The sequence below is a fragment of the Rattus norvegicus genome, chromosome 1, assembly GCF_036323735.1.
Source record: "Rattus norvegicus strain BN/NHsdMcwi chromosome 1, GRCr8, whole genome shotgun sequence".
Lineage (NCBI taxonomy): Eukaryota > Metazoa > Chordata > Mammalia > Rodentia > Muridae > Rattus > Rattus norvegicus.
This window is the reverse complement of record NC_086019.1, coordinates 70,693,085-70,718,731: the sequence shown is the minus strand read 5'-3', so window position 1 is coordinate 70,718,731 and position 25,647 is coordinate 70,693,085. Positions and strand designations below refer to the sequence as shown.

The following is a 25,647-nucleotide window of genomic DNA, read 5'->3' as shown; positions in this document are numbered from 1 at the left end:
TTGTAATACTCTTCTATATTTTTAAAAATTTATGTAATTTTATTTTGTGTGTGTTGTGTTATTATGTGCATAAAAACATTCAGGTAAATTTGGAGCCCAGAAGAGACCATCTGATCCTTTGTAGCTACTGTTACAGGAGGTTGTTAATAAAAGTTTGTGGGGTTGAGTATTGAATCAGTTGCTCCATAAGTACAGGACATCGTTTTAATTGCTGAGACATCAATTCATCTTCTGAAATATTCTATCACCATGTTTTTAAAAATATTCCTCTCTCCACTATGTTCATAGAAGAACTCTTCTAACTCCTAAAATGGATCAGGATTCTCTTAGCTCTTTCTGACAAAAAGGACAATTGTCAATTCTGGATGATTATAGGAGACAATTAGACCTCAGTAAACATGATATTGCTAAATAAAATCATAAAGGAAACAGGTATGTCATTCCAAAAATAAATAGGTATGGTAATGTAATCCAATATCTGGTGATTATAAACCAACTAGATATGTGCCGGTCAGAATTTATGAAATGTGAGTATGGGAAGGTGATTTCTCCCTGATCATTTTAAGAGAATTTTTTTCTGGTCTAAAAAGTATTATGTAACATTTGGGAATGAAAATGCATACCAGCATCCCTGAACTGGAAGCCAAAATGGAAATGATCTCAACAGCCACCATGATCTTGCCTTTTGTGCTATGGTAAACGGGGAGGAAAGTAACCCAGACACTGCAGACCACCAGCATGCTGAATGTTATTGACTTGGCTTCATTGAAGGCACCAGGCAGGTTTCTGGAAAGGAAAGCCAGAGTGAAGCTCACAAAGGTCAGGCAGGCCAGGTATCCCAGAACACTGTAAAAACAAGTAACTGAACCATTGTTGCAAACAACGATAATGTGACCATGCTCAGATTGAGCATCAATGTCAACAGAAGGAGGAGAAACTCCTAAACAGACTGCACAGACAATAACTTGGATGAGAGTGCAGATGGGAATGATGTACATAGATACTCCTGAAAGAAGAAAGTACTTCATCATTCTTTGAGGGGCTGTGACTTTGAATGCCAGAATAACAGTAATTGTTTTGGCTAACACTGTGGAAATAGCCACGGTGAATAGAACTCCAAATGTGATTTGCTGTAGGATGCATGTGACCGAGTCTGGATGCCCAATGAAGAGCAAGGGGCAAAGGAAACAAAAAATGAGGGAGAGGAGCAAGATGTAAGTGAGAGTTCTGTTATTGGCCTTAACAATGGGAGTACTGTGGTGCTTCACAAAGATGCCAAGAACCACAGCTGTGAATGCAGAGAAGCCCAGGGCCATTAAAGAAAGTGCCATCCCCAGGTGGTCTTCATAACTGAGAAAGATAAGAGCTTTTGGAATGCAGTCATTCTGTCCTGTGTTGGCATATTTGTCCTCTGGGCACAGGACACACATCTCCATGTCTAATGGAAAAATTAAGGCATTATTAGTGTAGCTTCAGCAATTTTATTGTCAGGATATTTCGTTTAAGAATCTGGAAGAAATATTTTAACATGTGAATCTGGTTGCTGAGAATACATTGAATGTCTTAGCAATATCAAATAACTGTTTCCATTTTTAATGCTTCTTGTTGTTATGGTATATAAAAACCACAAATATTTTTGTCTATTTTACCATATTGCTGTGATCATTTATCATGGGTCTGTATATTTATAAGTGTGTTTACTCGTAAAAGTAATACATATTTTCATGAATATGAGAGTAGTTGGGTTTATATAGGTGAGTTATGATTCTGAGAATGAGGAGTTTCTATGAGTATAATATCAATGTTTGTAACTGCAAAAATAAACAAAGATCGTTTGTAGATTTGACCTGTTTTGACCGTAGCAACACCACATTCCTAAGGCTTTTTCATAAAAAGCAGTAACCGTATCACTAAAGGTAAAAAGCTCTGTAATTTCCACCATTGTGTCTGAAAACCATGAAGTCTGGTTGCCATAACACTGAATCATTGCATAATTGCCATAAGGGATATGCTTCCCAAGTCTGAAGTCTTTTATATGAAGCAATTCTTTTACTGACATTTGTTATCATTAAATTAAATTTGTTTCAGGAAATAGGAATTCAACTTGGTTGTGAAGAGAATGTGTTGGTCTTAGAGAGGACTTAACTTTGATTCCCAGCACCAATGCCATGTGTATCCAAACAGCCTTTCTGAACTACTTATGTGTACATTTTGCTTCATACTTATCAGAAAATTCCAGAAAATAACAAGTAGGAGTTGGTTACCTCCCATTATAGGTGTTCTGGAGAAAAACTAAGACCATTATACTTAATGGGAGAGGATTTAACTGCTAAGTCATCTTACAGGCCATGAAAACCTTTAAATACTTTAATTGTATAGGATAACACATCAAAAAAGGGAATAAATGCATGACAGCCAATTATATTCAGTTCTTCCTGACTAGATTGCTTTTTGACAAATATTGGCTGTGTAAGGACCAATACCATTTGAAAATTGTGGTAATTCCTTTCCGGACAAAACAAGTCTTTTTTTTTCTACATCTTTATTAACTTGGCTATTTCTTATTTACACTTTGACTGTTATTCCTTTTCCCAGTCTCTGGGCCAACATCCCCCTACCCTCCCCTTCCCCTTCTCTACAGGTGTTCCCCTCCCCATCCAACCCCCATTAACACCCTTCCCCCAACAATCATGTTCACTGGGGATTCAGTCTTGGCAGGACCAAGGGCTTCCCCTTCCACTGGTGCTCTTACTAGACTATTCATTGCTGTCTATGCGGTTGGAGCCCAGGATCAGTCCATATATAGTCTTTGGGTAATGACTTAGTCCCTGGAAGCTCTTGTTGGAACAATTCTAATGTATGCTGTCATGCAAATATTTACTAGGTAGTATTCATACTAGCATTTAAAGGAGGACTTCTAATATTTACACATCATGTGCCAACAGTGATTCTCAATTTTCTACATTTCAAATATCACCAAGCATTAGACAAACGTATATCTTTTATTATGCAAAATCTCCTATCTCCTTCGTAACAGTTTTTGATAGTATTACAAATTATTATTTGCCCTTTTCAGGAGTCTTAAAGTGGAATTGGATTTGGTTCCCTCTAGCCACATTCCTGATTCTGTCCTCCATGTGCTTCTGTACTTGATAGGTGTGCATAAACTTATGTAAAGGTATGTATATCAAGAAAATGTAAATAAATCCTTTAGAGATTCATGATCTACATATGTTTTTATAGAGGATAAATCACTAGGAATGATTTTTCCTAGAACCCAGTAACACTGAAGGTTTCTAAGCAAAACTGTTTGAGAATATTTTATCTACTAAAAATTTTCAATGAGTGAAATATATATGATAAGTTATATTTCAATAATGACATTTTAAATTATTGTATTCATATAACTATTAACCTAGGAAAGTCATATATATATATTCTTTTTTTAACGTTTCTTTTTAGATCAATTCACTATTCCAATATGTGTGTAAGATGATAATCAAATTGAAGAACCTAGCCCTGCAGGAAATACACACTTGTCTCATTAGAAATTTCATTTTCTGGGCAGGGACTGCAATCAAAACAACAGGCTGACATTTCCTTCTTTCTGAATTTTCTAAATCCTGGACCACAATCAGCACTGCACACAGAGGTCGGCATCTAAAAAAACAGACATATCCTGCTATCAGAAGTTTTACTTACACCTTCAAAAATCATATTGTATTAGCATGTGATATTAAAACACTTAATTCATATACACCAACAAAGTTACCAGTTTCATTTACTATATTGTCTGATGACAGACATCAATGTATGAAAAAATTAAGGAAATGTTGAATTGTTTCCCATCAACTTGGAATTCAGAAAGAAGAGTTGATAGTGTCCTGTTTGCAAAGAGTGCCGGGATTGCAAGGTGGTTATTTTACTTAATCCTTGTCTCCTTAACACACAGTATAGGATAAAGGCAAAGAGAACCTAATAAAGAAATTATCTCCATCAGACTAGCCTGTCATCATACCTGTGAAGCTTATTTTAAATTGGTAATTGATGTAGGAGTACGCAGGTTATTGGGAACAGTGTTCCATGTAGGCAGTGGTATCTTAGAAATCATGCAGAACAAGCCAGTAAGCTGAGTTCCTTGAGTGACTATGTTTCAGTTGCACTATACAGATCCATGCCTTGTCTTTTCTTGAGTGTAACCCACGAGCCAATTCAACCTTTTCCTCCTCACTTTTCTTATACTTAATGTTAAATAACAGCAACATAGAAGCAAATTACAAGTAAAGAACATACAAAAATGGGAAAAAATACTTCAAATACCAGATAACCAAAATAACCTCAACTACATTAGGACTGAAAACTAAAACAAACTAAATGGAAATAGAATAAGATCTACATAGGAAGAGGGCCATTGTTTTTACAATGAGGAGTTGCTCACTTTCTGTACAATGAACTGAGTGTTTACTGAAGTGAACAGGCTATGGGGAGCCTGAAAATAGCGTGAAAATTGAGGTTGCTTAAAATTAATTGAGGCATTTATTAAATTAAGGAAATCTTGGCATTAAATCTTGTGATGGATGTCCGTATGCTGCACTGGAATTTTGCTGATTTTTGCATGCTGAACTTGCATCTTTTGTTTCAGGTGAGTTTGATGTTTCCATCGCAGCGTCTATTCTTCACAGACTCACATCATGTTCTCCAGAAATATGATTAAGCACAACTTTTCCTTTTTGCTTTATTGTTGTTGTTATTGTTGTTGTTATTTTTGATATTGTTCAAACGGGGTCTCACTGTGTAGTATTAGTAGATCTCAACCTCCTATAGATCAGGGCAGAGTGTTTTACTTCTTTTTCTGTATTTATGTTTTTATTATTTATTTTCAGACTTAGTAAGGTTTTAAAGACTATTTTGATGATGAGTTGAGAAAGTACATTCCTTACCCATATCCTGCTCATTTTATTTAAGGCAGAGTATCCATTTCAATCCTGTTTTGGGTAGATTAAGTAGAAAAGGCAGACTAGCCATGAGTGGAGAGAAATTATCCTGACTTTTGATTCACAGAATGTAGATTAAAGACATGTGTTACTACAAAAACTTGACCTAATTTCTAGGTTAAATGGAATTTCTTTGATTCTCCTATCCATAAACTTCAATGCCATCAATAAGTTTCCTGTGGAAAACTTTATTATGGCAATATATGTTCTCTTAGTTTGTCAGTTTTTGTTTGTTCTCCTTTTTAAATTCTGAATGGATCCTAGACTTTGTTAAGAGCCTTTTCTACATGCTTTTGGATAATATAATGCTATGATTAAGTTTATCTTGAGATGTTTTACACTTAAATGATACACATATGTTGAACCTTGGCATAAAGTAATTTTTGCACAGCTGAAGCTGCTAATGTTATGGAAGCTAATTGTGTTTCCAAAAAAACCTGTTTGCACTAGAGTATCTTCAAGTAGCTTCGGGGAATCTGCCCCCAGTTGGTTCTGCCATTTAAAGATACCAAGAGACAATAGCTGGGTATGACAGATAGAGACAGAATTCCTTGGTTCCTTGAACTTCGGCAGAGGAGAAGGAGGAAGAAAGAGGTCTGTCATGCTGAACAAGAGTGCAAAGAGAGGAGAGACTATATCCAAATGAGGTAGAAAAGCAAGAAGAGTGCTCCATGTTCTGGGCCAAAAAATGTGACCAAGACAGCTCTCTAAGTAGAGTCAAGAACAACTGAAATGGAATATAGAATTAGTAAATAATCACTCAGGATTAACAGCGTGGAGATTGGGCAGTTGCTCAGTTACTGTGCTGTTTAAAGCACATTAAAATAAAAAGACTATGTGTGTATTTCTTTCATTTGGTAACATAAACAATTGAGGATGTTAGCAAACCAACTACATGGGATTAATTAATACATAATAAAACACACAGTGACTGATCTTTCATTTGTGATATTACCATCTGTCAGAAGATGTTTAGTCAAGATTATTTCAGGCATGTCCACAAATGATAAATGACGTTGTACTCTAAATATGATTCTTTGGTTCTACTTCATTTTGTTGCTTCCCCTGACCCTTCCTGCCCATGGAGGCTACAAAAGAATGTCTAGTTTTATAACCAGTCTACCTACACTGGCCATATTTCATATTTATGTGAGTGGCCTGTTCTGTTATGGCTGACCATGGTGATATCCAGCTGCACATTGCTAACAAAAGCCATATCTGGACCTGTTATCCTACAGCACCCAGAATCTTTTTTGATGTCTGTGGTATGTGTTCCTACCAAAATGTGTGCAAATATATATGGTGGCTGCTGCCATAATGGTGGATGTCTAGGCCAGAGGTCCTGCTGTCAATGGGATACGTATTGATGTCCATGATCAGTGTTACCACCAAATGCAATGTGTGTGCCCTTAGACTGCGTTGATAACTGAAGTCAAGCTGAGGTCCATGAGTTCTGTTTTAGCAAGCCTTACTAATCTGAGAGAACCACAATGCCACTTGAGGTAACGGAGATATCCAGATCTCTGCTGCTACTGGTGGCTGTGTCTGGATCCATGGTCCTATTGCATTTAGAGAAAATGTTGATTTCCACAGCACATATTTCGACTGAGGAATTTATGGAATTTTTATGCTCTTGACTGCAGCCTGAAACCATGTGGATGTTCATGCTCTGTGCTCAGTTTGAGGGCCTTGTCTGGGTCTGTAGCTCTGTTGCAGCTAGGCCCCATGTGCTTTTCTCTGTAACTACCAGAAACCATGTAGAATGCCATTATCTTTGCTCCCTGCTTTTTTATTAATACTAAGAGACGACTTTAGCAGTGATATGAATGGTTGTAGATTCATAGATGTGAAGGAGGTACATGAAAGTTTTCTGTGACAACTCGTCTTATCATCCCAATCCCTATGCTTCCCCCACAATCCAAGAAAGAATATTAGTTTAAACAGGAAGCCATAAAAAGAACTCTTTAAATATATGGTAAAAAATATAAAGTTAGCTGTGCAAAATTGAGGACTTCTTGAGTTTGGGATGGAACAGTTAAGTTCTACTTATGGGGCAGAATTTGACTGTGCTCCAGTGTCTTATTTAGGAATTTACTCCTGTGAGCAAACACCATAACCAAGACAAATCTTCTAAGGACAACATTTAATTTGGCCTGGCTTACAGGTTCAGAGGTTCAGTCCATTAATGTTAAGGCAGGAACATAGCAACATCCAGGCAAAGCTGAGAAATCTACATCTTCATCTTAAAGCTGCTAGCAGAATACTGAGTTCTAGGCAGCTAGGATGAGGATTTTAAAGCCCACACTCAGAGTGACACACATACCCAACAAGGTCACACCTTGAAATAGTGCCACTCCCTGGGTCAACCATATACAAGCCATCTCATCCAGTGAGTACATGAATAAGAAAATTTGGACTTTTTAACGTTAATTTTTATTTTGGTGGGGTGCTGTCATAGTGAGACAAACATGAAAGGACTGGGAATTGAATATGATCAAAGTGCATAAATGGAAATTTGAAGAGTAAATAAAAATATTATGTTAAAAATAAACCAAACACATTATCTGTGACTTTTAATTAGAGAAGGTGACCACGAAATTCAATTATTACTAAAACATATTTGTAAATTGTGTTTTAGTTGTTATTTCAATATTTGATGTTTTCCTACTAGTTTTTTTTTTCTGGTAAGGTCTTAGAGTGTAGAATGTTGTCATTTTACAGCAAGGCAGGTCAGGATAACATGAAACCATTCATTGGATGACAAGAAAGGCTTGGGAGGGGAACTGGTATGGGGGGAGTCTATATATGAGACAGGAAGAGGAAAAATGGGAGAAAATCAAGAAAAAAAATGTGAAGGAGCAGGATAATACAGATCCCAATGGACTAGGTTAATTTTATCCACAAACCCTCACTTATTCCTAAAAGTTATGCATAAATTATGATTTAGTTTTTGGTTAAATATTTGATATTTTTTAATATTTGTTTTTCTTATCACAAGTTCAAGTGGTATTTACATGTTATTTTTGACCTCTTGTGTTCACCTTACATTTAAATATGGTGGAGTTCCTTCAATGTCTTTCATAGTGCTCCTTTATTAGTTATGATTTATTGCAATTGTGTTCATCTTGAAATTTCTTCTGTCTCTTTCCATAAAGAATAGAGACATTGTATTAGCAGGTATGTCTCTAAATGGTTTTTTCTCATCTTCATTAACTTGGGTATTTCTTATTTACATTTCGATTGTTATTCCCCTTCCTATGGGTGTTCCCCTCCCCATCCTCCCCCCATTACAATCAAGTTCACTGGGGTTTCAGTCTTGGCAGGACCAAGGGCTTCGCCTTCCACTGGTGCTCTTACTAAGCTATCCATTGCTACCTATGAGGTTGGAGTCCAGGGTCAGTCCATGTATAGTCTTTGGTTAGTGGCTTAGTCCCTAGAAGCTCTGGTTGGTTGGCAATGTTGTTCATATGGGGTCTCAAGCCCCTTCAAGCTCTTTCAGTCCTTTCTAAGATTCCTTCAATGGGGGTCCCGTTCTCAGTTCAGTGGTTTAACGATGGCATTTGCCTATGTATTTGCTGAATTCTGGCTGTGTCTCTCAGGAGAGATCTACATCCGGTTCCTGTCAACCTCCATTTCTTTGCTTCATCTGTCTTGTCTAGTTTGGTGGCTGTATATGTATGGGCCACATGTGGGGCAGGTTGTAAATGGGTGTTCCTTCTGCCTATGTTCTAAACTTTTCCTCCCTCTTCCCTCCCAAGGGTATTCTTGTTATTAATTCTCCCTTAAGAATATCCATGGTGAGTTACAATGCACATAACTAAAGAAGCTAAGTAACAAGGATAGCACAAGATGGGAGACAGGTATCACCCTGAGACGGGGAGATAGAATAGACATCGTTGGTGAATCGTTGGTTTGGAGACTAAATGGGAGTGCAGTGGGATGAGAACAGAAGGGGAAGACAAAGAAACAGATTGTTTAGAGAGAGCACTAAGATAGGGTGGTATCTCTGAGTCAAGCTAGATTTATACGGCAATGGAAACTCCCAAATCTATGAGGAATACCCTGACTAAGTCTCTGCGAAAAGAGGGAGATAGAGCCTGGAATAGCCATGTCCGATAACTAGGCAAGATTTCCAGTGTTGGGATTGAGACACCACCACATCCACAAAACTTTCAACCTACAATTTACCCTGTATAAAGTTGGGGGGGAGTAAAACTGTAGCAGAAGATCAGAGGATAGTTAACCAGTGACTGGAGCAGCTTGAGAACCTTGCCATGAGAGAAAGGCCACAACTGATGCTGGTAATAATATTTTCTTACATTTGCGGGCAAGTACCTAGCAAAACCATGTTCAGAGAGAATTTATCCAACAGCTGATGGAAACAGATTCAGAGAATCTATAGGCAATGTTGAGGAATCCTAGATAAGAGGGAAAAGAAGGATTGTAGGAACCAGAGGGAGTAAGGACACAAGAAAACATACATAATCAACTTACCTGGTGTCCTAAGGGTTCACAGACTGAACCACTTACTGCAAATGATGCATGGGACTAACGTAGGTCTTCTAAATAAATAAAGCCTTTGTGAAACTTGGTCATTATATGTTAGCAGGTTCTGTGTCTGACTTTGTTGTCTGACTTTGGGAAGATTTATTCCTAGTGGGTAGCCTCCTGTGTCCTCATAAGAGAACATGAAACTGTTCTTAGTTATTATACAACATGATATGCCAAACTTTTTGATATATGAGTGGTGGGGCCTCCCCTTTTCTGAAAGAGGAAGATTTATTGGATGGAAAGGAGGGGAAAGATTGAAGGACTAGGAACAGAGTAGGTAGTGTAACTAGTGTCCCAATGTCAAGCTAATCAATGAATAAATGAATTAACTGCTTTCATTTTAAAAAGAGTGATGCTGATGGAACCTGCTATTTTCCAGAGAGGGACTTTCTATGACACCAGGTTCTCTCCTGCAGCTTTCATTTTTTTCCAAAACAAATTTTTAGTCAAATGCGACAAGGAATTTTCATATTGAAAGTTGATTATTTGCTATTTACATTTCTCTACTAGTCCATATAATTGATTCACTGTTTACACAAAGAGTATGTCCATCCTTATATTAACCCCCAAGGTTTTTAAAAGTGATCTCTTAATCACACTTACTTGGTCACTGATTTTCACTTTTCCTTGTTGTTTAATATCTGTTTTGGTTTGAAGTTTCTATTTCTGGTGCCTTGTCTTCAACCCTTGCCATCCTTTCCACAACTTGGAGTATTCATTTTGTGAGTCTTGTCAATAAGATATTATTTTGGTTTATTTTGTTTTTCTGTTATACATTTTAGTTTGAAATTATTTCATTATTTTATACCTCCAGAAGTTCTCTGTCATATACCCAATCAATGTCATATTGTAAAAAGTGTTCATACTTTCATTGTATTCTCCCAGATGGTTTGACAGCACTCTTTTATATTTTTAAGGTTCTTATATTCCCTCTTTACTTTTTTGTTTAGTATAACATTGAATATAGTCTCGCTAAACTGTATGACTCTAAAGTTTGGCATCATATTTCCCTGAGGTCTTTATGTTTTTATTTATGAGTCTCCCTACTGGGCTTATGATATATGTGAATAGAACTCTGGTTGCATTTTAAAAAAATCTATAGACTTCTAGTAGATGTGCTTGAAGTAGGACCTGATTAGAAAACACATAAGATTGCAATTCTATCTTTAACATGGATATGTAGCTCTAAAATTACACTTTTAGTTCTTACATACTTTTCAGTATGAATTACATTCTTAAACTTATTGAGGACAAATAGCAACTATAAATCTCACACTGTCTGAGTAACCTGGGAATCACTTCATATCAAACCTGAAGACATTTACCCAGTGTTTTTTGGGGGCAGTTTGAATATTACACATTAAAACCAAGATATCAGATGTCATAGCTATAGAAAATCTAGTATGCATGTGAAATATTTCATTCTCAAAGTTCCTCAAGTCAAATTTTTATTACTACCAATTTCACCTCATTTTGAGAAGGGAACTATGCATATCCTTGTTTTGTTGAATAATTTATGCAAGAATTAGTGGGTCCAAAATCTTCCTTATTCAACATTATCTTTTCCAAGGTATGAGTCAGTGGTGCAGACATAGCTCAGCTCTCAAGCACAATTGCTACCAGTAAAGAGGACCCAAATTGATTTCCAGTACCCACAGAGTAGCATGGAGCTTTTGCAAGTATCTTAGATTCAAATAACTCTTCACTCATCCATATATCCATACATGCACCTGCTACATTGATATACATGCAGAAAAATACCCATACCCATATTTTTATAATTTCTATAGTTTTTTAACTGAAAAAAAACAAGATGTAGTTCACAAAATATCTAAAATTGTCATTAAAATGTTATGCTTTGATTAGCTAGAGATGTTGGAAATTTAGGAAAAGTTGGTCAACAGACTTAATATCACACAATAAAAATCAATGACTTGATTATGTTGAATTTACTCTATCCTTACAGTGAACAAGGATCTTTAAACATCTTTTGAAGAGGTTCATCATATGAGTGGAAATCACTCTATAGTAGTAAGAATAGGACCAATAGAATATTGCTAACTTTACTGGAAATAACTTCAAACTGTTTTCTAAAATAGTTTACATTAATGTGAAAAATAAGAAACAAGTTCTGATCTGATAAATATACATTACATTCATGTTAGAAATCCTCAGTGAACTGGTAAAACCTCATTTGAAAGAAAATGAAAATAAGAAACATAGTTTAGTAGTCTCTCACATGGCAATTAACTTCATTTCACAACTTTCAAGGAAGGTTGGATGTACACACTTGACAGTGTAATTTAAATGAGTACAGTAAGGCCAAACCCACCTGTGTACTTCCTCTTGCCCACTCTATCATATCTCCAGATAAATGTAACTGTTGACCATTTATAAAATAGGGACTAAATAGTCCTATTTTCACTTTAAATGCAAGTCCCTGTGGAAAATTCCAAATGTAGAAAATGTCATATTCTTCCTGCAGTTTGTCTTCTCGATTCATATTTATTCTGTCCCCAACTGGATTAGTGAAGTGGATCTTTCTCAGAGGGGCACCCAGCTGAAAGACAAGCAGCATACTATTGAGTATATTTTCTTGCTTAAGGTTAGAAAATGCATTCTTATTCCATATTAAAGGCAACTTTATTGACCGTATGGTGGTGAAAAACTCAGTGAAAGCAAAGAGATAAACAAAATTATAATGTTTCTGTTATTTTGTTCTCTAAGAGGAAATTACCACATGAGCACAAACATGCATGTGACACCAACATATATTTGCAATATGAAAATATAGATACATGAAAAGGGAGAGACTTGCATCTGTATAGAGAGGCACATATATCTGGAGCACATAGTTATTTACAGAAACATACACATACAGGCCCAAATACACATGAATATACAGATACACACTGACAGAATATTCATCAAAATAGTCAAACAGATGCCAAAACACACAAAAGAATTACTCAGATGCACACACATAGAACTACATGGAAACACATGCTCAGAAGAATATACATAAATAGACATACATATATACTGACACATACACAGAGTGACATTGTCACACAGACAAATTCATGCTCCCATACAAAGACACACAGGTAAAGCAAAAGAATTATACATAAATAAGAGAACATTCACAAAACCACACAAAACATATAGACACATGCAGAAACATGCATTGATAAATATTCATAGGAGTATACATTTATACAAAATCAACAATACAGAAAGCAATTGAAAAACAGTCAACTTCATGTTAATTACCCTAAATCAACATATATAGATACATATAAAAAGCATAGATGATAGATAGATAGATAGATAGATAGATAGATATTGATGTAGACAGAATATAGAGAAATTGATATACAGACAAACACACAGATATACAGAAAAACAAAAACATACAAATATACAGTGAGAAATATACATCCACACAAATGAACACACACGAATGTAGTATTTAATCATTGCATTATTCTCTATGTAAGTACTCTCAGAGCACCAAGTGATATCCCTGACCTACAGTGGAAACAGCATATATTGGGATCTCTACTTAAAACAATACCCTACAGTGGTTACTACATACTTAACAATTAATGAACAAGGATTCATCATTCAGTGGGTTCTTTAGGAAGGACTGGATTTGTTATCAATATTAGAACATGCATGATGATAATCAGGTAATCTGTAACAAATCACAATACTACATTGACAAATTATGCTTTGTACTCCATTCTCTTTATATTAGAGGTATATACCAGCATCAAGATTTATACAATCAGACACCACCCGGACCTGAAGGGACCGGATCAACAGTTCTCTGCACCCAAATCCCCTGGGAAGAAGAGCTAAACCTTCAGAGGGGCAGACACGCCTTGGAAGCCAGAAGAGCTACACTCTGCCCACATTTCTGACTACAGAGGAAAACACCTAATGCCATCTGGGACCTCAGTGCACTGGGGGCCCTGGGAAAAGGCAGTACAGTCCCTCCTGGATGCTGCCCTCATGGAGAGGTCAACAGCAGACCCCTACAAGCAACTTGAGCCACAGGACCACAGGTAAGACAAACTTTTCTGCTCCAAGCAACCTGCCTGGTGGACTCAGGGCACAGGCCCATAGTAAGAGCTGAAGACCAGTAGACAGGAAAAACTACACATCTGAAAGCAGAATACTCAGCTCCCAAAACTGGCTGAAAGAAGACAGGAAAACAAGTATACAGCACTCCTGACACACAGGCCAATAGGACGGTCTAGCCACTGTCAGAAATAGCAGAACAAGGTAACACCAGAGACAACCCAATGGCGAGAGGCAAGTGCAGGTCCCAAGCAACAGAAACCAAGACTACATGGCATCATGGGAGCACAATTCTCCCACCAATGCAAACACTGGATATCCAAAACACAAGAAAAGCAAGATCTAGATTTAACATCACATTTGGTCATGATGCTGGAGGACTTCAAGAAAGCCATGAAGAACTCCATTAGAGAAAGACAGGAAAACATAAATAAACAAGAAGAAGCCTATAGAGAGGAATCACAAAAATCCCTGAAAGAATTCCAGGAAAACACAATCAAATAGTTGAAGGAATTAAAAATGGAAATAGAAGCAATAAAGAAAGCAGAAATAGAAATAACTCTGGATATAGAAAACCAAAGGAAGAGTCAAGGAGCCGCAGATACAAGCATCACCAACAGAATAAAAGAAATAGAAGAGAGAATCACAGGAGCAGAAGATTCCATAGAAATCATCAACACAACGGTTAAAGATAATGTAAAACAGAAAAAGCTACTGGTTCAAAATATACAGGAAATCCAGGACTCAATGAGAAGATCAAACCTAAGGATAATAGGTATAGAAGAGAGTGAAAAACTCCCAGTTCAAAACACCGGTAAATATCTTCAACAAAATCATAGAAGAAAACTTCCCTAAGCTAAAGAAAGAGATGCCCATAAACATAAAAGAAGCCTACAAAACTCCAAATAGATTGGACCAGAAAAGAAACTCCTCCTGTCAAATAATAGGCAAAACACCAAATGCACAAAACAAAGAATATTAAAAGCAGTAAGGGAAAAAGGTCAAGTAACATATGAAGGCAGACCTATCAGAATCACACCAGATTTCTTACCAGAGACTATGAAAACCAGAAGATCCTGGACAGATGTCATACAAACCCTAAGAGAACACAAATGCCAGCCCAGGTTACTATATCCAGCAAAACTCTCAATTAAAACAGATGGAGAAACCAAGATATTCCATGACGAAACCAAATTTAAACAATATGTTTCTACAAATCCAGCACTACAAAGGATAATAAATGGTAAAGCCCAACATAAGGAGGCAAGCTACACCCTAGAAAAAGCAAGAAACTAATTTTCTTGAAAACAAAAGAAAGAGAAGAAAAGCACACAAACATAACTTCACATACAAATATGAATGTAACAGGAAGCAATAATCACTATTCCTTAATATCTCTCAACATCAATGATCTCAACTCCCCAATAAAAAGACATAAATTAACAAACTGGATATGCAATGAGGACCGTGCATCCTGCTGCCTACAGGAAACACACCTCAGAGACAAACACAGACACTACCTCAGAGTGAAAGGCTGGAAAACAATTTTCCAAGCAAATGGTCAGGAGAAGCAAGCTCGAGTAGCCATTCTAATATCGAATAAAATCAATTTTCAACTATAAGTCATCACACAAGATAAGGAAGGATACTTCATATTCATCAAAGGAAAAATCCACCAAGATGAACTCTCAATCCTAAATATCTATGCTCCAAATACAAGGGCACCTACATACATAAAAAAACCTTACTAAAACTCAAAGCACACATTACACCTCACACAATAATAGTAGGAGATTTAAACACCCCACCCTCATCAATGGACAGATCATGGAAACAGAAATTAATCAGAGACATAGACAGACTAAGAGAAGTCATGAACCGAATGGACTTAACAGATATTTAATAGAACATTCTATCCTAAAACAAAAGGATATTCTTTCTGCTCACCACCTTATGGTACGTTCTCTAAAATTGACCATATAATTGCTCATACAACAGGCCTCAACAGATACAGAAAGATAGAAATAATCCCATGTGTCCTATCAGACCACCAGGGGCTAAAGGTGGTCTTCAATAACAATAAGGGAAGAACGCCCTCATATACATGGAAGTTGAACAAGGATCTACTCAATGACAACCTTGTCAAGGATGAAATAAAGAAAGAAATTAAAGACTTCTTAGAATTTAATGAAAATGAAGGTACAACATACCCAAACTTATGGGACAAAATGAAAGCTATGCTAAGCAGAAAATCCATAACTCGGAGTGACTTCAGAAAGAAAAAGGAGAGAGCATATGTCAGCAGCTTGACAGCACACCTAAAAGCTCTAGAACAAAAAGAAGCAAATACACCCAGGAGAAGTAAAAGGCAGGAAATAATCAAACTCAGAGCTGAAATCACCCAACTAGAAAGAAAAAGGACTATACAAAGAATCAACAGAACCAAAAGTTGGTTCTTTGAGAAAATCAACAAGATAGAAAAACACTTAGCCCGATTAACGAGAGGACACAGTGTGTTCAAATTAACGAAATCAGAAATGAAAAGGGAGACATAACTACAGAATCAGAGGTTATTCAAAAAATCATCAGATCCTACTACAAAAGCCTATATTCAACAAAACTTGAAAATCTGCAGGAAATGGACAATTTCCTAGACAGATACCAGGTACTGAAGTTAAATCAGTCACGGATAAACCATTTAAACAATCCCATAACACCTAAAGCAATCGAAGCAATCATTAACGGTCTCCCAACCAAAAAGAGGCCAGGTCCCGATGGGTTCAGTGCATAATTCTATCAGACCTTCATAGAAGACCTCATATCAATACTATCCAAACTATTCCACAAAACTGAAGCAGATGGAGTGCTACCGAATTCCTTCTATGAAGCCACAATTACTCTTATACCTAAACCACACAAAGACTCAACAAAGAAAGAAAACTTCAAACCAATTTCCCTTTTGAATATCGACGCAAAAATACTCAACAAAATTCTGGCAAACCAAATCCAAGAGCACATCAAAACAATCATTGATCAAATAGGCTTCATCCCAGGCATGCAGGGATGGTTTAATATATGGAAAACCATCAATGTAATCCATTATATAAACAAACATAAAGAACAAAACCACATGATCATTTCATTAGATGCTGAGAAAGCATTTGACAAAATTCAACAACCCTTCATGATAAAAGTCCTGGAAAGTATAGGAATTCAAGGCCCATAACTAAACATAGTAAAAGCCATATACAGCAAACAAGTACCTAACATTAAAAAAAATGGAGAGAAATTTGAAGCAATCCCACTAAAATCAGGGACTAGACAAGGCTGCCCGCTCTCTCCCTACTTATTCAATATAGTTCTTGAAGTTCTAGTCAGAACAATCAGACAAGTAAAGGAGATCAAGGTGATACAGATTGGAAAAGAAGAATTCAGAGTAGCACTATTTGCAGATGATATTATAGTATATTGAAGTGATCCCAAAAAATTTCAACAGAGAACTAATAAACCTGATAAACACCTTCACCAAAGTGGCTGGGTATAAAATTAACTCAAATAAATCAGTAGCCTTCCTCTACACAAAAGAGAAAGAAGCCGAGAAAGAAATTAGGGAAACGACACCCTTCATAATAGTCCCAAATAATATAAAACACGTTGCTGTGACTTTAATCAAGCAAGTGAAAGATCTGTATGATAAGAACTTAAAGCCTCTGAAGAAAGAATTTGAAGAAGACCTCAGAATATGGAAAGATCTCCCATGCTCATGGATTGGCAGGATTAATATAGTAAAAATGGCCATTTTACCAAAAGCAATCTACAGATTCAAGACAATCCCCCATTAAAATACCAATCCAATTCTTCAGAGATTAGACAGAACAATTTGCAAATTCATTTGGAATAACAAAAAAAACAGGATAGGTAAATCTATCCTCAACAATAAAGGTCTTATGGGGGGATCACTATCCCTGAACTCAAGCAGTATTACAGAGTAATACTGATAAAATCTGCATGGTATTGGTACAGAGACAGAAAGATAGACCAGAGGAATAGAATTGAAGACCCAGAAAAGAATCCACACACCTATGGTCACTTGATTTTTGACAAAGGAGCCAAAACCATCCAATGGAAAAAGGATAGCATTTTCATCCAATGGTGCTGGTTCAACTGCAGGTCATCATGTAAAAGAATAAAGATCGTTCCATGCTTATCACCCTGTACAAAGCTTAAGTCCAAGTGGATCAAGGACCTCCACATCAAACCAGATACACTCAAACTAATAGAAGAAAAAGTTGGAAAGCCTCTCAAACACATGGGCATTGGAGAAAATTTCCTGAAAAAAACACCAATGGCTTATGCTCTAAGATCAAGAATCGACAAATGGGATCTCGTAAAACTGCAAAGCTTCTGTAAGGCAAAGGACACTGTTGTTAGGACAAAATGGCAACCAACAGATTTGGAAAAGATCTTTACCAATCCTACAACAGATACAGGCCTTATATCCAAAATATTCAAAAAACTCAAGAAGTTAGACTGCAAGCAGATAAATAACCCTATTAAAAATGAGTTCAGAGATAAACAAAGAATTCACAGCTGAGAAACACCTAAAGAAATGTTCAACATCTTTAATCATAACGGAAATGAGAATCAAAACAACCCAGAGATTTCACGTCACACCAGTGAGAATGGCTAAGGTCAAAAACTCAGGTGACAGCAAATGCTGGCGAGGATGTGGAGAAAGAGGAACACTCCTCCATTGTTGGTGGGATTGCAGACTGGTACAACCATTCTGGAAATCAGTCTGAAGGTTCCTCAGAAAATTGGATATTGAACTACCTGAGGACCGAGGTATACCTCTCTTGTTCATATACCCTAAAGATGCCCCAACATATAACAAAGACTCATGCTTCACTATGTTCATAGCAGCCTTATTTATAATAGCCAGAAGCTGGAAAGAACCCAGATACCCTTCAACAGAGGAATGGATACAGAAAATGTGGTATATCTACACAATGGAATATTACTCAGCTATTAAAAACAATGACCTCATGAAATTCATAGTCAAATAGATGGAACTGGAAAATACCTTCCTGAGTGAGGTAACCCAACCACAGGAAAAGACACATGGTATGCACTCATTGATAAGTGGCTATTAGCCCAAATGCTTGAATTACCCTAGATGCATAGAACACATGAAACTCAAGATGGATGATCAAAATGTGAATGCTTCACTCCTTCTTTAAAAGGGGGAACAAGAATACCCTTGGCAGGGAATAGAGAGGCAAAGATTAAAACAGAGAGAGAAGGAACATTCATTCAGAGCCTACCCCACATGTGGCACATACATATACAGCCACCCAATTAGACAAGATGGATGAAGCAAAGAAGTACAGGCCGACAGGAGCCGGATGTAGATCTCTCCTGAGAGACACAGCCAGAATACAGCAAATACAGAGGCGAATGCCAGCAGCAAACCACTGAACTGAGAATAGGACCCCCGTTGAAGGAATCACAGAAAGAACTGGAAGAGCTTGAAGGGGCTCAAGGACCCTTGGTTTGGGCATCAAAGAGACTCTTAAAGAAACTGATAACAGGAAACGTTAAATAATGTAAGAAGCACTACCTTATTGCAGACATAATTTTGTACTTTCCCTTTGGCATTGGGCAGATTATGAAACTTTTGAAAAGTCATCTTATGAAGTACATGCGCAACAGTATACACAGCATTGTATATGTTATAACTTCCTTCACTAAAGGTCATTTCAAAAGTATTTTCCATTAGCCATTCCAGTGAGTGATTAGATGAAAAGTTCTTCAGTGTCTTCCATTTCGATGCTGAGACTTCACAGTTAAAGTGCATCCATTCCAGCTTTGCCAGATTGTCATTTGAGTATGTGACAGGATTCAATGTCTGGACAAAATTTTTAAAACCAGAAATCACACCATGGTGGTGTCCAAAAGCAAATAACCCATATATATTTTCTTTCATGCTAGGAGTGACATCCAACTGTGTGGTGGTGATCCATAATCTCTGTAAACCTAGAGATTCCCACATTCTAAAACTCACAGCTAAAGTACTGCCTGTGTCGCCATAAATGATAACAACATTTGCGGATGATGTCAAGATTTGGCTGTAATACACTTCAGCTCTTGACATGTATAAATGCATATCGACTGGGATCATGCTCACAAAAGCAAGACAGACTGCATTTTTTTCCATCCCTCTTTTCAAATAAGAGAGAAAATGGGTCCCTTGATCATTGTCTGAGAAGGCCAACCCTATCCAGTTCCAACTAAAATGAATTATGAATGAGACCAGGGCAAGGGCTAGAGATGTATCATCAGAGGCCATCTGATATAGATAGGGAAAATTTTCATGATCACTCGGAACAGGATGATAGTGTCCGTAAGTAAGATGAGGGAACTGGAACACAGAAAGCAGCATGAGATACAATGTATACCTGAGAATTTATAAACACCTTTTCCTGGAGATTTCTAGAAATCTCAGATAGCTATTATTTCTTCCCTCATCTCTGTATCACACAAGGACATTTGAAAGCTCTATCACGATTCTGAATAGGACCCTTGAACTACAGAGATTGGCTCAGACCTCGTAAGATTATGGGGGCTCAGAATACAGCAAATACAGAGGTGAATGCCAGCAGCAAACCACTGAACTGAGAATAGGTCCCCCGTTGAAGGAATCAGAGAAAGAACTGGAAGAGCTTGAAGGGGCTCGAGACCCCATATGTACAACAATGCCAAGCAACCAGAGCTTCCAGGGACTAAGCCACTACCTAAAGACTATACATGGACTGACCCTGGACTCTGACCTCATAGGTAGCAATGAATATCCTAGTAAGAGCACCAGTGGAAGGGGAAGCCCTGGGTCCTGCTAAGACTGAACCCCCAGTGAACTAGACTGGTGGGGGGAGGGCGGCAATGGGGGGAGGGTTGGGAGGGGAACACCCATAAGGAAGGGGAGGGGGGAGGGGGATGTTTGCCCGGGAACCAGGAAAGGGAATAACACTTGAAATGTATATAAGAAATACTCAAGTTAATAAAAAAAAAGATTATGGGGACTCCAAGTGATACCTGATTTCATGAGTTACCAACCGGCACGTAATACACAAGTACACGCACACGCACACACACACACACACACACACACACACACACACACAAGTACACACACACACACACACACACACACACACACACACACACACACACACACACACTTACCTGCTGAGATTTGAAGTTGTTTAGGATTGTATAAAGTAACAGAGTTGGTGCCCAGTTTAATCCTGTAAGTACCACTCCACACAGACTGTCATCTTTACAGGTATAATTAGGGAGAACTCCATAATCATCTAAATTCACTTCAATGAAAATTGATAATTCGGGTTGCCAACCACAAATTATTTCTCGAAATGAAAATACTAGAGACATATTTGGCAAAAGATCAGGGTTCCTGTTGACTTCAATCATGGAAAAAGCCAAGACAAGAGAATACTTGTGGATTTCAGTGTGTTTTCTGTAAAATGTTACAGTGTTTTTAAAGACAGCAATTTACAAATATCATATTCAGTTCATAGAAGGACAATCCTGTACTGGATTGTATCCCCCCACACCCCTGAAATATGAAATGACCTGTGTAATGAGGTTGAGAAGACAAATAAGCCGGAAGTTCATAAAACCTTGACAAGCTCATGAGAGGTCATGTCCTGTAAATGAGATGTACTATTATCATGTTCTCACTGAGAAAGTTTTCCTTCTCATGTTTTTAAATGTTTGCTAAGAATATAAACAAATCACCAAATGCTTTGATCAAACAGTAAAAATGGTCACATATTCATTTGAAATTAGTGAGAAATATGTGAAATACATTGAATGTATTTGTGCCATTGAATTTATGGTATATTTGTACAAAAATGACTGTATTGGCTAAGGCAGAAAAGTCTTCTGTGACAATTCTTGGCTCATGTCATTAAAATTCATTTTCATTAGGGGGCAATATGTTTATCATATTCTTACATAACCTTAAATGTTCTTTCCAAAATTCAATTCCAATAGAATAATTCTCCTTTGTGTTTATGTTTAGAAAAAGAATAATGTGTCATAAACCTTCAGAATTAACATCTGATGGATAAACATCAAATATTATTAATTTTTACTAAGAGTAAAATCTACATTCCAACCAGAAATTGTACATCTGTCATGTCATTTTATTAAAAACAATCCCTTTTAGAATATTCTTTATGAATACACAAAAAAGGTGTCTTTAAAAATTTCAATAACAAATGACAGATTTTGAGACTAGTACTTGTACAAATCAAACAAATCCTGAACATTTAAACTTAAGAGACATAATGTACTTGAATGATCATAGTGGCTTTGTGGTCTAAAGTACTATGTCTGAAAAACATTATCAGAAGCCCACAGAAAGAAAATGTTCCCAGTGCCCACATGGGAAAATATACAACTATATTTTGTAAGATTACTGAAAAAGAGAAATAAAGAGCTAAATATTGAAAGTGTCAGGTTAAACAACAGAGAGGTAAAAAGGGAAGACATATGCACCTTAAATAATGGCAAAGATGAGCTAGTACGTAACTCCTCTATCCTTATTCTCTAATATTGCCAACTATCATATACCACAGTTATTACCCAGGATAGTAACAAGGGAAGTATCTAGCCACCACTATTAGTAATAATATCACTTTTCAAAGAACGCAAACATATTTTTATAGTCACTACATTCCTTCTTTATTCTAAAGAGAGAGGAAAGTACTGGACTTTATAAGACCTAAATGCCAGTGAATTTATATAGATCAAATTATGAAGTTCACAGAGGACAGCTCTCTTACATCAAATCTTGAGGCAGCTTCAGTACATAAATGGGGACCACATGGATCAAATTTAAGAAAGTAAGTGAGTATCTATCTATATGAAAGTTCTGCACAGCTAGAGGTGTCTCCAACATTGCTGGCCCCAGCATAAGCACTAGAAGTTGCGCACTCATGGAACGATAATCAGCTGACTCTGTTCATTTGCATGAACACACACAGAATAAAGTCATAAAATTACATCTTTCAACAATATATCATTGTGCTACTGTGCTGTGGAAACTGTCTAGGAGAGGGATACATGTGACTGACAAAGCCTGGAAGCTGTTTTATTACCTAAGTCCATCCCAGCAAGTGGGAGGCAGGCTGAAAAAATAATTGTCAATTTAATGTGGTAATATATCATTGTCTCTAGTATAATTTGGAGTTCTTTCTTGTTTTGCAGATTAAGAACACAGTATAAAAGACCCTTAGAATTGCTTTACTCCACAACTCAAGAGGCTCAGGAAATATTCATGATCACATCTACATGGAAAATATAAAAGCACTTACTGTGTGTTGAAAAAATGACTGAAATACTCTTTCTCCACAGGCTTTTGTACTGCTTGAATCAAGAAGAAACAGCCAATTCTCTCGTTTCCACTCTTGTCTTTATTCTCTTTTATTCTCCAAGAGCAGGTGGGATAAATAAAACCAGTCACCTGAAGTGGAATGTTCAGGAGCAAGAAAGACAAAATCAGAGTGAACATAGTTTTCCTTCTCTGAGGCTGGGCAGAATGGTTTGTGAAGTGCCACACAGATCAGCAAATCAAACAGACACCCACATATCCCCATGTACTATTATCACTGTGGCCAAGGGAGATGCTACATCTGCATTTCTGTTTCCTTTTTTACACCTGTTTCCTCAACCCTGGAGCAATCTTTGATACTATCTCCTGGGAATGTTCATCAGATGTCCACTGTTCATGTGATAAACTTAGTTGATATATATAGATGAGGGAGTTGTAGCTACATGAATGACATCACACATGTTTGTGGAAATGAAGCTCCCTGGAAAGATTCCACTTTGTGAAATTTGGTCTCAGAACTGCCTCAAAATCTGTTTATGTGAATACTTGAAATAATATCAGTGGATTTTGTTAGTTGATCCACCTTCAGGAAAGACTCTTAGAATCTGAAGTCATGGTTACACACTGACCATTGTCTCACAAATCCCATGTCAGGGAAAAGTAGCCTCATGTTTAGAGCATTTGATATCCATTGAGAATAGCGTATGGGCAACGTACAGCAGTGACACAAACAGAATACCTAAACATAAAAATGTGCTTACATTGTCTTGAGAATTAAAAATCATAGCAAATCCGGAAGTATCCTGAATAATAGTAAATGTTGCTTTTAAAATATTTAAGAAAATAAAAAGAGAATGTTAAACCTTTATGCCTCATTTCAAATACTACCTAAGGCCTAGCACTCTTGTTCCCCATTATTTCTAATGAGAAGCTAAGCTGAATATTTGAGTTCTAAACCATGATTTCAAAATTTGACACTCAGTTCTCACAGATCAATGCCTCATTATTATTCTTATAATTAGTATTTCAGAAGCAAATGGTTTATGGGAAGTGAACTTTTGTTTAATGAATAAACTCTTATGCAATTTTCATAGCCATGTGGGAGAGTTTACTTCTAATTGTGGTCAGATGCGTGAATGTAGATATGGACTGCAGAGAAAGCATCACAAATGTGGGCAACTCTTTCTTGTGTGTTGTGATATGTAGTATTTAGCATTTATGATGAGGCAAACAGAGTTTGTTTTCTCTTCTAGATTTTATTGTACATTAAAATAACACCATTTTATGTGTGCATGAACCTGAACCTGTGTCCTAGGTAGCAAATGTACAGACAGAGAAAAATGAGATGATGGAGAGTTTATCGTAGGAAGGAAAAGCACATTCACCTTTGATGAGCACAAATAAAATTGCTGTGAGTCCAGATTCAGCATTGTATTCAGTTTCATCTGTGTGAAATGGTTATTTTTTATATTAATACATTTTATTATGACACATTCACATGGATGTTTTATGTATTTTGCCAGTTTTTCCCCATTTGAAACCCACATCTCTTGCTCATCTTAGTACTCATTCCATTCCTCAGTTCAAACAGCCTTCCTCTTAATTTATTACCTTTGTGTTAAGTTTATAAGACAAGTGTCATTTTTTCTTGTGTATTTTTCCAAACTGGCTTCAGATAGCACCCCATCCCTAAATGTGTTACCCACTTACTTCATGTAAAAATGAGTGCATATACACACCCATATACACATATATACAGTTATTGAACATTTTATATGGAATCTTCCTTGCCTTTCTGGGTTAAAGCCTATGTGACATTGATAGTAGATATTTTTATTTGTTCTTGGATTCACTTTGCAAATATATTATTGAGTATATTCGTACCAAGGCTGATAAGAGAAATCAATCTATATTAATCTCCATCTTGGTTAGTTTTTTATGTAGCATGAATATCATGTTGTCTGTAGCCTCATAATCTGAACTGGGCAATGTTTCTTCTGTTTCTATTGTTTGGGATAATATAGGAATAATGGTATTACATTTTTGAAAGTCTCAAATAATTCTTTCATAAATTTATTTGTTTCAGATTTCTGGGGAGGGTCAGCAGTTAGGAGAATGTATTGAGTTCTATTTCACTATTGGTTAGAGTTCTGTGTAAATTGGTATGCTGACATTCTTTGATTGTAGTAAGTGGTATTGAGGACAATATCCATATACTTCAGATTTCAGACTTGTGGTATGCTATTAAATAAGTATCTTTTGTGTTTTGCTTTGTTTATTACATACAATGTTAAATTCACAGCAATATGTAACAAATCTAAATTTTTCCATTTTTATTTATTTTTATTTTGTTACATATATGTCTTTACCTACCTTTTAAATGTTATTCCCCTTCCAGGTTTCCTGTCCATAAGTCCCCAATCCCTCTCCTCCCCTCCCCCCCATGTGGCTGTTTCCCCTATATATCCCCCTTATTGGCCCCATATTCCCTATACTGGGGGTCCAACCTTGGCAGTACCAAGGGCTTCCACTTCCACTGGTGCCCCAACAAGTTTATTCTCTGCTACATATGCAGTTGGAGCCCTGGGTCAGTCCATTAAT

At 36.8% G+C, this 25,647-nt stretch overlaps 1 protein-coding gene across 1 annotated transcript; it reads right to left on the bottom strand.

Annotated features, from left to right (window-relative positions):
• Window positions 1-518: 518 nt before the first annotated feature.
• Vom2r12 (vomeronasal 2 receptor, 12) lies at window positions 519-23,226 on the bottom strand. Its single transcript, NM_001099488.3, has 6 exons — window positions 23,030-23,226; window positions 20,874-21,165; window positions 19,252-20,052; window positions 11,878-12,105; window positions 3,537-3,660; window positions 519-1,438 (listed from the first exon to the last, which is right to left on the bottom strand). Exons 1-6 carry the CDS (start codon window positions 23,224-23,226, stop codon window positions 519-521), a joined length of 2,562 nt encoding a protein of 853 aa, NP_001092958.3.
• Between the last annotated feature and the right edge of the window lie 2,421 nt (window positions 23,227-25,647).